We start from the raw sequence: 13,462 nt of genomic DNA, 5'->3' as shown, positions 1-13,462 counted from the left end.
TCCCCTTCAGCAACACAGCTGCTCTTCGGAAAAAAGTATTCGTTCTCATCCATCGACTCTCCCACCCCTCCAAGAGCAAAAAGGGATATGAAAATGTGGGAAGCCAAACAATACCTCAAGTACCAACAAAAGAAAAGTAGCCTGCCACACTGAATCCAGTATCAGCAAATTTTCACAACCCTGAACATTTTATCTTTATCTTGTTGCTCAAGATTGTTCCATGCTCTATTATTTATTAAATTATTTAACTTCTAGGAAAGTGTATTGGAATGTGTCGCACTATTATAAGCAGCAATGTCAGAACAAAATGAAACTAGATACCTGTACAGGTAGTCCGATGTGAAGAAGCAAAGGTTAGACTGGGTTCCATGTATCGATTGCATAGTACAAAGATTTCGCTCTTCGTGTTTTCAATTCTTTCTTCCCGGAATATCTTGTGTGAGAGAGGGACAAGATAAAGTTTTGAATTTATCCAACACACCCCTTACCGTAAATCAAAACTTAGTCTTAAACCTCGGTTCATCCTTTGCCCTCATGTCAGACCCGAAAAATAATTTAGATTTTACAGATGCTTTTGACAAATTTACAGCTGTTAGAAATTACAGCCGTGAGGAGATGTTTAAAAGGCATTTTACACTGTAAATGACCTTAACAAGAAATAACCTGTTACTCGTATAGCACAGGATCATTATGCCCTAAGGCCCATGCACATGGAAAAAAAATGCAGAAAGCTGAATCTTTTACTGAAGCCACACTTAGTTCAATAGAGTAAAGTTTACTAGAGTTGAGTAATCCAAGATGGCGGTCAAGATGTCCGCCGTCAATAGAAAAAACACTTTCTGAACTAATGGCTGTAAACAGATGTATCATATTCTTTTTTATATGGCTTTAACCTGGGCCAGATAAATTCCTGTTATTTCTAGGAGGTGTAAAAGATTCGGCCATTTTTAGCACTTTAAATAAAAATTATTAGCTTTCTGAAATTGAGCATTGTGTGCTCTTACATTTTTATGGAGTTCAAATAACCCTATTTTTCATACTATATATACTTTTTTGTCCAACAGCTTATGACTTTTATATTTTGAATTATTATTAATCAGAAACTTTTATCTTTTTGGCAAGCTCTGACTACTGGAACACAAGATCCCTAAGAAGTGTGTTTTCTGCATCTAGCCAATTGACTCTGATCATGGTACGATGGGTCAAAAGGGATTGGATAAGGTCGTGTCACTCAGCAGTGAATTGAGGGATGGATTAGACCAGCTGCTAGCAAACAGAGCACTTCCACTTCCTATACACAAGAGATGCAGGCAGAATTATCTCTTAACTAACAATATAAATTAAGGCAAAAATTCTCTCAACATACCTTTTATACCACGGTAAAAATGAGTAAAATTGACTTTACTTACACAAGCTTGCGAAAACTTCCGCAAAATCACCTGAAATGCAGCTGCTTGAGATTCAAAAAATACAATTTTTTTTGCCTGGCGCCATTACACACTTTTCCTACATTCAGATCTCAAAAGCTAAAGATTAATACCAGTGATCACACAAACATTTTATGTTAATAATTTCTCTCTTTTGGAGAGAGAGAGAGAGAGAGAGAGAGAGGTGGAACCACATGCACGGTCTCTAAAATCAAAATGACCAAACTTGGACTCCAGTTAGAAACGAAACAAGCAGACGACGTTAAAACAATACGTAATCAGAGCAACGCAGTCTTACAAAACATGACGTAATCGATTAAGATATGTGCATTTACTTTCAAAAAGGCATATGCAATTCTAGCAGAAATTCGTATGGGACGAAGCTCTTAACGAAATCTCAACACTATCCAAACAGATGGCAGCCACAAACAGCACGCTTTCAAAACAAGACGAAGAACCAAAGTTGGTTTCAAGAAGAGTACATGAAATATTGCAAAATCATTCGTCTTTTCTTGTACGAGACAAAACCTTACACGACTAGATCGTCATTCCCTCGCTTGTTAACTCGTTATCTCTCGCGACGACAACCGAACCAAAACACGACATATGAAATCACGAGTACAGAGGAACACTTGTTGCTAGGGGACAAAATGCTCGATCACATACTACGTTATTATTAATACATATTACCAATTTTAAATTACACTGTTAAGTTACCCAAATCACTAACTCTTTTGAGATCTGACTTTACATATATGATACTTCAACAATTATTATCATTACCATAATACATTATAACCAGAACAGTAAATATATCAAAATCATAAAATGATATGCATATTAAAAGGCAATATCATGAATATATATATATATATATATATATATATATATATATATATATATATATATATATATATATTGGGTAAAGGTTCAAGGCACAGAGATAGAAGAATTAGTTGAGGTATTTATGAAATTCTATGGCTGATTGATTTAATATTTAGGCTGTTAAGTAAAGCACTGGGGCACTTTTGGCCAAACAGCACCACAGACAGTGAAAAAGAGGGAGTAGGAGTGGTTGTACAGCAAGATAAAGAATCAGAGTATGAAGGAGATGAAGTACAAAGATCTAAAGGTGGAACGGGAGAAACCCCCACAGTTGCACTAAGAAATGATAGTTTGTAAAGTCCCCGCTGAGCGAGTCTTCTATGATGAACGACCCGTTTTCTTCAATACCCAAGCAGGATCAGTCATACTGAATCAACCACGCTTAGCTATGTAAAAATTTGTACCTGTTACTAACTTATTTTGTATCTGTTTCTTTTGCACATGTATTAGAATGTTGTTAGATCAGTCATTGTCCACTTTCTTTTACATGACTTGTATTTATCCATTGTAATTATTGTCGAGAGTAATTGACCTCAGGTCACCAAGATTCTATTGTATTCCTCTGTGTGACGTCAGTCCGCCTCTATATAAACGGCCTGCGTCCTGAATGAAGTAGCAGTAACTTTCCTCCTGCTCATTATTTTGCACCTCTTAAAAGTTAAAGAGGTATAATAGCAAGATTGAATAAAGGAAGCAAGAATGGAAGTAAAGTAAAAGGCTAAAAAGTGGGTGCAGCTAGGGGCCAAAGTGGCGGCACTACCCCTACGGGAGAATTTCTGTGATGGGGCATTACAAACAGTATGTGGATACAGGAGGATAGGATAGGGGAATAAAAACAATAAATTGAGAGCTGAGGATGAGAAGTTTAGTTAAAGAATAATAAAAGAGATTATCTGGTGAGCAACTGCATGACAGAAGGAATGATCGTTTACAAGTATATAGGAAGATGGCTAGAGTAGTCAAGAAGAAAATGAGAGAGAAAAAGAATTAAAGCAACAAAAATATAGGGAATGAAGGTGAAACAAGAGCTTTAGGGGAAACAAGAACTTTTTCTATAAGGAAGTAAGGGTAATGAAAGGCTAATGAACAAATGGATCCCAGAATTTAAGAAGCAAATAGATAGATGCCGTCCGGAGTGAATGCAGTCCTTGATAGATGAGGTGAGTATTTTGAAGATTTGTTGAATGAGGATAGAAGAGAGGCAAAACTGAATGACACAAATGTGGAAAAGGTCAGAGCAGGGTTAAGAATGCTTGTGGATGGGACTGCTGAGGACCTGAGGAAGGAAATACAGAGGTTGAAGACTGGAAAGAAACCGTGACTTAGTGTCATTACAAGTGAAATGCTGTGGTACAGCAGTGATAGTGTGCTTTAGTGGCTGGCCAGGCTTTAAATGGCATATTTGGATGAGGGAAAGGTTCTGAAGCAATGGGTAAAAGGAATAATTTTCCATTGTACAAAGGTAAACGTAACAGAGGTGACTGTAAGAGTTCTACAGGCCTAACATTCTTGGTATACCATGGAAGTGAGATTTTGATCAAGAAAATAACATAAGTGACAGACAGATTGGTTAGGAATATAAGTGTGGGTTAAACAAGAAAGATTGTGTGTGTGTGTGTGTGTGTGTGTGCGGTCTTGGAATGAATTCCAAAGTGCTACATTCTTTAATTTTAAAATAAATAATATAAAGACTTTATTACATATAGCATATTCTCTTTGCAGCTCCTGGCAGTTATTCGACTTAGAAATAACATTTCTTTTAAACTATTTCAAAAATAATGCTTATCCTAGTAACATAATATATAAAGAAATAAAAAGTTCCTACATAAATCTCTTGGTATAAGCAGCAAAATAGATATACCAAGGGTTGATAAACTGACTATGTATTTTAAATTACCATATACAAATGATCCATGTTCTAAATACGTTACAAGAGAACTAAAAAATATGTTTAAGTATAGTTTCCCACATTAACCGCAAGTTGATATTTACCAACAACCCTACTATTCAAGCGTTGTTGAACCATACGGATAAACTACTTCAGACCTTTTGTCTGGCACAACCTGTATTTACAAGTGTGGCGCCACCTATATTGGCCACTCCAAGAGGTCAGTCCGGACAAGATCTTCCGAACCTTATGGCATTTCTCCTCGTACTGGTTGCTTGCTGGCCAAGCCAACCGGATCACCGATTTTACAACACATAGAGGAATATAATACAGGTGGAGGAATAGAAAATTTGAGTGTCCTTGGTACTTGTAATGAAGAATCATTATTGAGAATCTCTGAGTCGATCGAAATATTTTTTAGAAAATCAGAGCTTAACCTTGACAATTCATCTGATACCTTGTTTTTATTATAAATTATATTTAATAATTCGTTTAAAATGTAAACTGTTCAATTTCTGTTTTACCCAATAGGTAGTTTATATACTGTTGGAAATCATTTTAAAGATTTTATCAGTTATCTCTATTGCTGTCACCTTTACTCAGCTTTGTCAGCCAATAATGATTGTATAATCTTTTAACAATTACTGTAATGTCTCTTTTAGGCTTGAAAATGTTATGAAGAAACAACGAAGCGCGTCGCAAATAAAATGTGGTGGTTCTTAACCTGCGCTCTTCTTTTCCTACTAAGACTGGATTGTTTGTTCTGGAACAGCTTTTATGAAGTTTGAAAGTAAAAGGGAAAAGGCTGTATGTAGCACTCATGGACCAAGAAAATGCTGATGACTGAATTAACCGGGGCAATGTGGAGGGTACCGGGGGTGTTTGGTATGGTTCATAAGTGATAAGCATGGTTATAAGTTTTATGATGGATACAAAACAAGTTGGGATATATGATGGGTGAGTGACTGCGTTGGTGTGAAAGTGGGTCTGCGACAGTGGTGTGTTTTCTTTACTTGACATCTTAGCATTTTATAGATGGAAAGATAGGAGTCAGAGGAAAGAAATCAGACATATGTTCAAAGATATGGGATAAGAAAATGAGTCATGAATGGAGTACGGAATAGATTATTTTTGCTGATGATATACCTGTACACTTGATTAGAGACGGTAAAAATAAACTGCATAAATCAGTAAAAAGAGTTTGGAAGTGTTGCAAGAGGAGAAAATGGAGAGAAACTGTAGGCTACGCAAAAGTAAGGTTATTAGGGTGAAAATTAACATATTTAGTGGAGAAATTGGGGATGGTTGGTTCATAAAGGCATTTGGGCTTAAATATAATGGATGATGGAGGGATGAGGGAAGATGCTTTTCGCAGAATAAGTGAAGCACAATAGGTATCAGAGCATGTGCAAAAGATTGGGATGAGACTTGGAATAACCGTGGCAGCCAAGGTGGAATGTAAGAAGGCATTTTTGATCCAGTTCTGCTTTATAGAAGTGAAGTGAAGTGCGGATGTTGAATTGGAATGAAAGGAAGAAGTTGAAGCTATGCTATTTAAATATATTATTTGTATATTATATTTGGGTAATTCTACAGAAACGCTCCGCAGAACTCGGTTTTTAGTACCAAACCCTCGTGGATGAACGCAAAACCAGAAACAAAAGACGGCAAATTTCACGAATGATCTCACCAGTTCTCCATTATATACACCCTTATCTATATTGTTCAGTCAATAAATTTTATTAATAAAACATCTCTGTGCGGAGCTCCTCTATAGAATTGCCCATATTTGTATTTCATACGATGGGATGGATCTGAGAAGTTTTAAGATGGTTTCGTCATGTAGAAAAGATGGAGGAAGATAATTTGTTGAGAATATTGTATAAGTGTTAGGATGGAGAGGAGGCCCTCGAAAGTGCTGGATGGATGGGGTGAGAGAAGTATTGAAACGGAAGGGTTTTAATTTCCCAGAAATGCAAAATAGCATGTAAGATAGAATTGACTGGTGCAGTGTGTATATGGGAGCTCGACATGCAGATGATGAGCCTTCTGTGATGGTGAATGAAGCAGCTAATGTTGCGGAAGTTTTCTGCACAATGATTCATCCAAGAATCAACTGTCATATGTAAGACTTGGGCAGTAGCAGTTCCCTGGTGTCATTCCATTATATATATATATATATATATATATATATATATATATATATATATATATATATATATATATATATATATACATACATACATACATACACACACATATACATATATATATATATATATATATATATATATATATATATACATATATATATATACACGTTATATATTATCCAGAAGGAAAAATGAGAAAGGGTGTAAATCCTGACCGGTTTCGGCTATATTGCTGAAAATGGCTCAGCGATACAGGCGATGCAGGTCAGGATTTTTAAATTTTCTTTTGGGATGTTAAACATATAAATCATGCGTCAAAGCGATAACGAATATAATTACATATATATATGCAGTATATATATGTATAATATACAGATAGGTAGACAGATGTAGATATAGATATTTTAGTACTTTTGATTTTACAGAAAAATAAGCGCTATAACGAAGTAAGATATTCTTGCCTCCTCGCTAACTTGTAACTCAGTACAAAACAGAATTCGATTCCTGGTAAAAGGTAAAGTAGAAATCTTGTTTCCCATTCGCTGAAGACGGGGAAAAAAAAAAGAAGGCGCAGTGTTCAACCAAGTGTTAGCAACGGATCCTCGGCAGAAGCCCCAGACTTTCGTCTCCCTTCGGACTCATTTTACAGATGATGGGCGCCCAAGGTCACTGTAACCGTATGGAGCCTTGGTCAATATAACTGTACGAAATAGTCTTATGATGGTTAAACAGAAGACTAGAAAAAGCTATTTATCCTAAGTTTCTTGCCACTGAAGCGATGGGATGTTTAAAATAATCAGAGCGTATTTTTCAAATAGAGATTTTGGCCAAGTCTTTACTATTATTATTATTATATTATTCATAACGTGCAAATATTTACATGGAACATAAAAAATGTCTACCTGGCAAAGTGAAATTCTTAGTGTGGAAAAATATATCGAAAAGAGGGGATCCAGGAAAAATACGTGGAAAAATACAGCAAAAAATTAAAAGCAAAATGAACAAAGACACTTGTTTACACACACACAAACACACACACACACACACACACACACACATATATATATATATATATATATATATATATATATATATATATATATATATATATATATATATATATATATATATATATATATGTGTGTGTGTGTGTGTGTGTGTGTGTTTAAAAACAGAAACATTAAAGCAACAGTGCACAATCCTTTATAGGAGTAGCAGAGCCTCTTAAGTGTATGAGCATTAGTACCCTGGACACTGCCGAGGCAACTTGGTGTTATGACATCGTGGCACCTCGACATAAGATGGATACTGATATTGTAGTGAGTAGTGCGTACTAACATTAGAAGCAGAGGTACTGAGAAGAACAGTGGCAGTTGCCTGTTAAAATGAAGCTCTTGGGAGATAAGAGAAACAAGATGTTGCTGACATCCAGACATTGCAAAAATTATGGTACAGCATGAGATCTACGGCATGTGATATTCACACCCTCATCTCTTCAGTAGGCAACAATACTGTGGTGCTTTTCATTACCTATGAACAGAGATTCATTAAGTGGAAGCATGAACGAAATCACATATCAGTAAGTTGTAGGTTTTTCCCAGAGTTCTGCCTCAAATCCCAATGACTAACAACACTATCTGTTGATTCCAGACGTTACTAATGTCTACAACAACAAATGACTTCGGGAAGTACTGTGTGACATCAAGAATAAGTCTAAACTTACTACAATCACTTAGAAAATGTCAAGAACAAGTCATTAAGCCCAATAATTTATTCTATTTATAAAAGTTCTGGGTTAATCAAGTTCAGACAGCCGTAAATGTCGACCTGAACAAACTTGAATTCACATCGAGATTTTTCTTGTACATAACTTTTATATCCAAAGTGGTATCACAGGTACCTAATTTGTTGCCATTAGGCCACGCCTTGAAACCCTGTAAAGATTAAAGAATCACATTCTACAGTGCGTTGAAAGGATGGAAATTGTCTTATTGTAATTAGTGCAGTCTGTAGTAATTTCGAATAGCAGTATTGCATAATTGCCGTCACCTGGAAGCTTTACCTTTTGAAAATGAAACAAGTCAAAGTTTTATGGGGTACCCAAAAAATGTTTTTAAAGAATTGCGAGAAGACCTATTCGAATTTTCTCTCCACTGACAGTCACATGACCCAAAAGTATTTTAACAAAAGTCTCCAAATCTATCTAGAATCACTCCTACAAAATACTACATCGAAAGATACTGGAACGATTTCCTATGGCTTCTTTGACCGGCGCGCGAATGTTTTTCTTCCCCCTCTTTCTCTCCCTCTGCGTTACTCTTCTCTCTTACGTTAGTGTCAATTACATAAACGCAATTTGACAGAAAAAAATAAAATAAAATAAAATGCTCATATTATGCAAATTTGTTTTTGGATGCTTGCGTATATTTAACCTCTTTATGGAACCCCCCCAAAAAAAACGGAATATACTTCATGTGAAATTTGTAGATAAATACAAAATAACCATACATTTTCATATCGAAATTTCTTTTCATGTAGCACTGAAATGCAAGAATACAATTTGAAAAAGGGTTGCTGGAAAGTTCGAAGACCGATGAATTGTAAGTATAAATAATCTGTTTAATGGTCTCACATTCATATGCAAAAATCATGTTTATGATTTCTTCCCACATACCTCATTTAAACATGAGCTTAACAGTGAGGCTTTCACTAATTCTGTTATAATGGAAGTTCCTAAATAAATATATATAAAAGATTAAATTTCAACTAGACCTACAGTTGGTGGCGAAGAAAAAATACAAACTGTAGGTATATAGGTGATGGCATTGAAGAAAAATATTATTCTTGCAAGAATTATCAAAGATGTATTTAATCATATCTTCCAGTCATAATTTCCCTCTTTTTCTCTTTTGTTTCACTAACGGAAGTAATGAGTGAATTTCTAATTCATAATTTTATGTCAAGGCCTTATCACATATTTTTTGTTTTCAATGATAATTTCTCTCTTGACGACCGACTTAGTCATTTCCACCTTCCAAGCAGCAGCCGTTTGGCTTTCTAAAATTTCTCACGATGATGGAGAGAACTTTCTTATCAAACTGGGCCATTGGAGAACCTTGAAGATATGTGACGAAATAATGACATGAAGATCGTGATGCGTCATTTTGGAAGTTCGGCGATTGTGTATATTAAGATCTGCTGACCCAGCCAAGCGTCAGACAAGAAACGGTTGAACGCCAGTTACTAACACACTTCTTGTATGACACACTTGTCCTCTCATCTTGACTTATTTGGAAGCTTTGAGGAGGAGAAGCAGTAAAGGCGAGTCGGGATCTGTGCGTGGGAACACCGTGAAAAGCATTTTAACTCTGTATTTCATTTCTTTGGCTTCGTCTTCCAACCCCAGCGCCATGTCCACAAAGGTTGCCAAGCCAGTTATCTTCTGGCCATTGCACCGTCCAATCCTCCGCCAACAGGGGACGACACCGCTTTCCAAAGGCATTGCCGTCGCAGAATCGTACCGCAGGAGCCCTGTCAGGAGGCCCGGGGGACGCACGAACAAGGTAATGTCTGATGCTGATACGGAAAGTAGCGTGAACACCTGTCGAAGTGAGGAACTCTACAGGAAACATTCCCTGACTTCCTCCGAGAGTGACGGTGGACCACACATCATTGTCCAAACAACCAGCGTCGAAGAAGATGACGACGATACAGAATTTCCCGAGAAATTGCAGATTCCCTACCTTCTCAGTGTGTCGGGAATCGATTCTGTCACCTCGACAGACATCGGGTCGGATTACACTAGCGAGGGAGGGGATTCATGTCATGAGGTAGACGTTCAGTCTGTGACACCAGAATTGAAGGCCGCCTTAGTCAAGCAGGTGGAAGAATATCTCAGTGACGAAGGCCTCGGCAATGATTTATTCCTTCTCAAACACGTCAAGAGGCATAAAGATGGCTACATCTCGCTTAAGTTACTTTCTGGATACAAAAAGGTCAAGAAATTATCGCGAGATTGGCGTATACTAGCGCTAGCACTGCGAGAGTCTACTAAATTAAAGGTCAACGAAGACGGTACAAAAGTGAGACGTGTAAAGCTTTTGCCTTCATCTTTACTGTACGACGCGCCTTCGTCAAGGGCACTCGTTGCTGTTAATGTCCCTCCAACGCACGCCTCTATGGGGTGTCTAGCCACTCTTTTCGGGTTGTACGGTGGGGTGGCCTCCCTCCATGTCGTGAGGCCTAAACCCGGGGGAGGAGTACCCTCAGAACTTCAACCTCTGCTTAGTAAGTTACCCGAAATAGCGACCACTATCAGCGCCATCATCGAGTACGAAGATGTGTGGGGAGCTGCAAAGGCGTTGCGAGAGTTGGCTAAACCACCAATGACACTGCATGTCTTGAAGCGTAGCCGACGAAGCGAACGCAACTCAGGGCATTCAAGCAGGGTGTCTCCAGCGCCCTCACCTACACCCAAAGGGCGAATTCCCAGCAGGTGTGAAAATGGGGTGCAACCCGAAGAGCTCCGTTCGCGTCTCAAAGGTAGTCGATCAAGGCAAAGGAATAGTCAGAGAGAGTCGAGTGCATCCGACGGCGAGGAAGGAGCAAATAAAAGAATGTCATGGAGGATGGGCCCAAGGACCCTCTCCCCACAGCCTCTATATAAGCCTCATTACCGAAGGCCCATGGGCAGCAGCTTGTCCACTCCTAACTCTCCTACAGTCTTCCGTCGCGCCCAACAACAACAATTCGGTATCCTTCGCTCTCCTAGAGGTCCGGATGGCACTCGAGGATTTGCCCGCAGGAATTCACACGACGTCACTAACATACCTTCCATGATTTAGAGCCACGTATTTTTATTTACTTATATATTTACTTATCTATTTATTCATTTTGCATCGGATTTACAAGCTCGCAACTTTGTAAATATGTTCCGCAAAATTATATTGTAATTCTTGCTACTAAGACAAACCAAATATCTGAGGCTCTGACGTTATTTACATGAAATTGATTTACTTAATGGATGACTTGCAATCACTGACGCCTTAATAGTAAAAATAAATCCATTTTCAACTGTAAACAATAATAAAAAAAATATTATTTATTTAATTATATTCTCATTATGTGTATATACTGTATGATAATTATGTAACAATATATTTGTACTGCTTTAAAATTAGTTCTAGTGTCATCTCGTGAAGTGTATCACCACTGTAAATATTTCATACAAATCGGTTTCTTGTGTTGAGGATGAATTCATTATAAAAACGCACTGGATGCCATTGTACAATCAGTCTTATTAGGATTCCAGTTTTTACAAAATATTTTCAGTGTGAAGACTTATCGTAAATTACATACGCAATAAAAAATTACCCCCACAATATTGTGAATTTTTCTTGTTCCATTTACGTAAATTCAGAAATAAACAAACAAATCAGATGGCCTTGGCATTCACGTAACACATTAAGCCAAAACAAACCGGCTAGAAGCTTTGCAAGAACAACAGTTAACATTTTCCAGCAAACGGAAAAAAACGCCGGAATAATTCCTTCGGGTTTCTCTGCAGCTGCTCAAAAGCAAATCGCCCTTTCCCTCTCCTGAAGAGATTTCGCTGCACAATGACACATATTTCAGCAGGATGATATAATCTTTCGTCCACAGGAAGGGAAATTCAAGGATAAAGACATTGTTGGTCAACAATAACCATAGTTAACCAAGGCTGGACATGAGGAGATCTCCTTTTGTAATTCTAAGGCTTCACTAGAAAGACAAAAAAACAAAACCAGTACTCTGAAAACACCCACCATCTATGATTTCATAATGTCAGTGACTGACGGAGAATAGAGTATGACAGACATCAATCATTAATTCTATGTCTATGAAGTCATTGATTCATAGGGCAAAGAGCCACAAGCCTGACACCAAGAGTTGTCAGTGATGGTATGGCGCAAGCGACATTTGGTAGAAAGAATGCGGAGTTCACTGAAGACGTACAAATTGCAAACAAACACATTTCACGCAACGTAAAGGGAGCTGAAGGTCAGTTCTAGGCTGTGAGACCACCGACAGGAGTACTGCATTACGAAACGGATTTAACGTGGATTGAAACAATAAAAATCCTCGAAACTTTGTCCTCTTGTGAGGAAGATTACCTCGTAAAACTAGCCACGAAATTTACATTACGCCTTAAAATCGACCACGTCGTTCATCATTACTTCAAATTCTGATAAGTTCTTTGTAAACGTCAAATATGATCCAAGGAATGACTGCCACGTCCAAAAATCGACTAAGAATTTAATTCAGATGTTATATTTGGCTAGAAAGTTGGAACGTCGGGAAAGGAAACCACTTTTCAATTTCAAAAGCTGTGGGAATTTCGGATTAAAATGCTTGAATAAGGAATGGGCTGGCATTTCAAGCAAAATCATCTGTGATTTTTAATTTAATCATTAAAATCAGTTAGGATAATTCATTTAATTGAACGAATTCGGTTTGAAAGTTGATGTCAAACCTCGAAATTCATAAGAAGTTAAAAATTATCGTCAAAGGAGACCAGAAACTTATTTCCGGCGAATAAATCTAGCAAAGAGCTCAAACTCATGTTAAAATCGATTAAAAGCAAATTTTAAAAATCAAAATCTGCTAGAAAGTTACTTTTATACGTCAGAATTTAATACCAACATAAAATCGGCATCGAAGATTGCTTTAAGCATAAAAAAATCCTAGAAATTTAATTTCAAAAGTGTTTAATTTGAGCGAAATTTCTTCTGAAGCAAGACTGACTATAAAGGAATTTCAGCAGATGAATTCTACATTGGAGTTTTATCTGACTGGCACCTTTAATTCAAACGTTAAAATCGGCGTCAAGTGTCACTTACTGTTGTTATTGTTACTAGTGTTAGTGTTTATACATTCTAAGGAAAGAAACAGACAGTCATGAACTTGTATTGCAGGCTTCTTCCACGGATTGACTGCAGGCGTTTCTGCCTGAGAAAATCAAAGAAGAGAAGAGAAAAAGAGGTCAGAACTGTTTACAGTAACAGATAAAAATAAATAAAAAAGATTTTGACATAGGTAATAACGAATAGCGTCAAACAAAAGTGAAATTA

General features: G+C 37.2%; 1 protein-coding gene across 1 annotated transcript; it reads left to right on the top strand.

Annotated features, from left to right (window-relative positions):
* The first annotated feature begins 9,557 nt into the window (after positions 1-9,557).
* On the top strand, positions 9,558-11,736 carry LOC136853989 (la-related protein 6-like). The gene has a single exon (XM_067129937.1). The coding sequence runs from the start codon at positions 9,764-9,766 to the stop codon at positions 11,195-11,197; it is 1,434 nt and encodes a 477-aa protein (XP_066986038.1). The 5' UTR covers positions 9,558-9,763; the 3' UTR covers positions 11,198-11,736.
* Positions 11,737-13,462: the final 1,726 nt, after the last annotated feature.

Source organism: Macrobrachium rosenbergii, chromosome 3 (genome assembly GCF_040412425.1).
Source record: "Macrobrachium rosenbergii isolate ZJJX-2024 chromosome 3, ASM4041242v1, whole genome shotgun sequence".
NCBI classification, from domain to species: domain Eukaryota; kingdom Metazoa; phylum Arthropoda; class Malacostraca; order Decapoda; family Palaemonidae; genus Macrobrachium; species Macrobrachium rosenbergii.
This window is presented reverse-complemented; position numbering and strand designations above follow the sequence as displayed.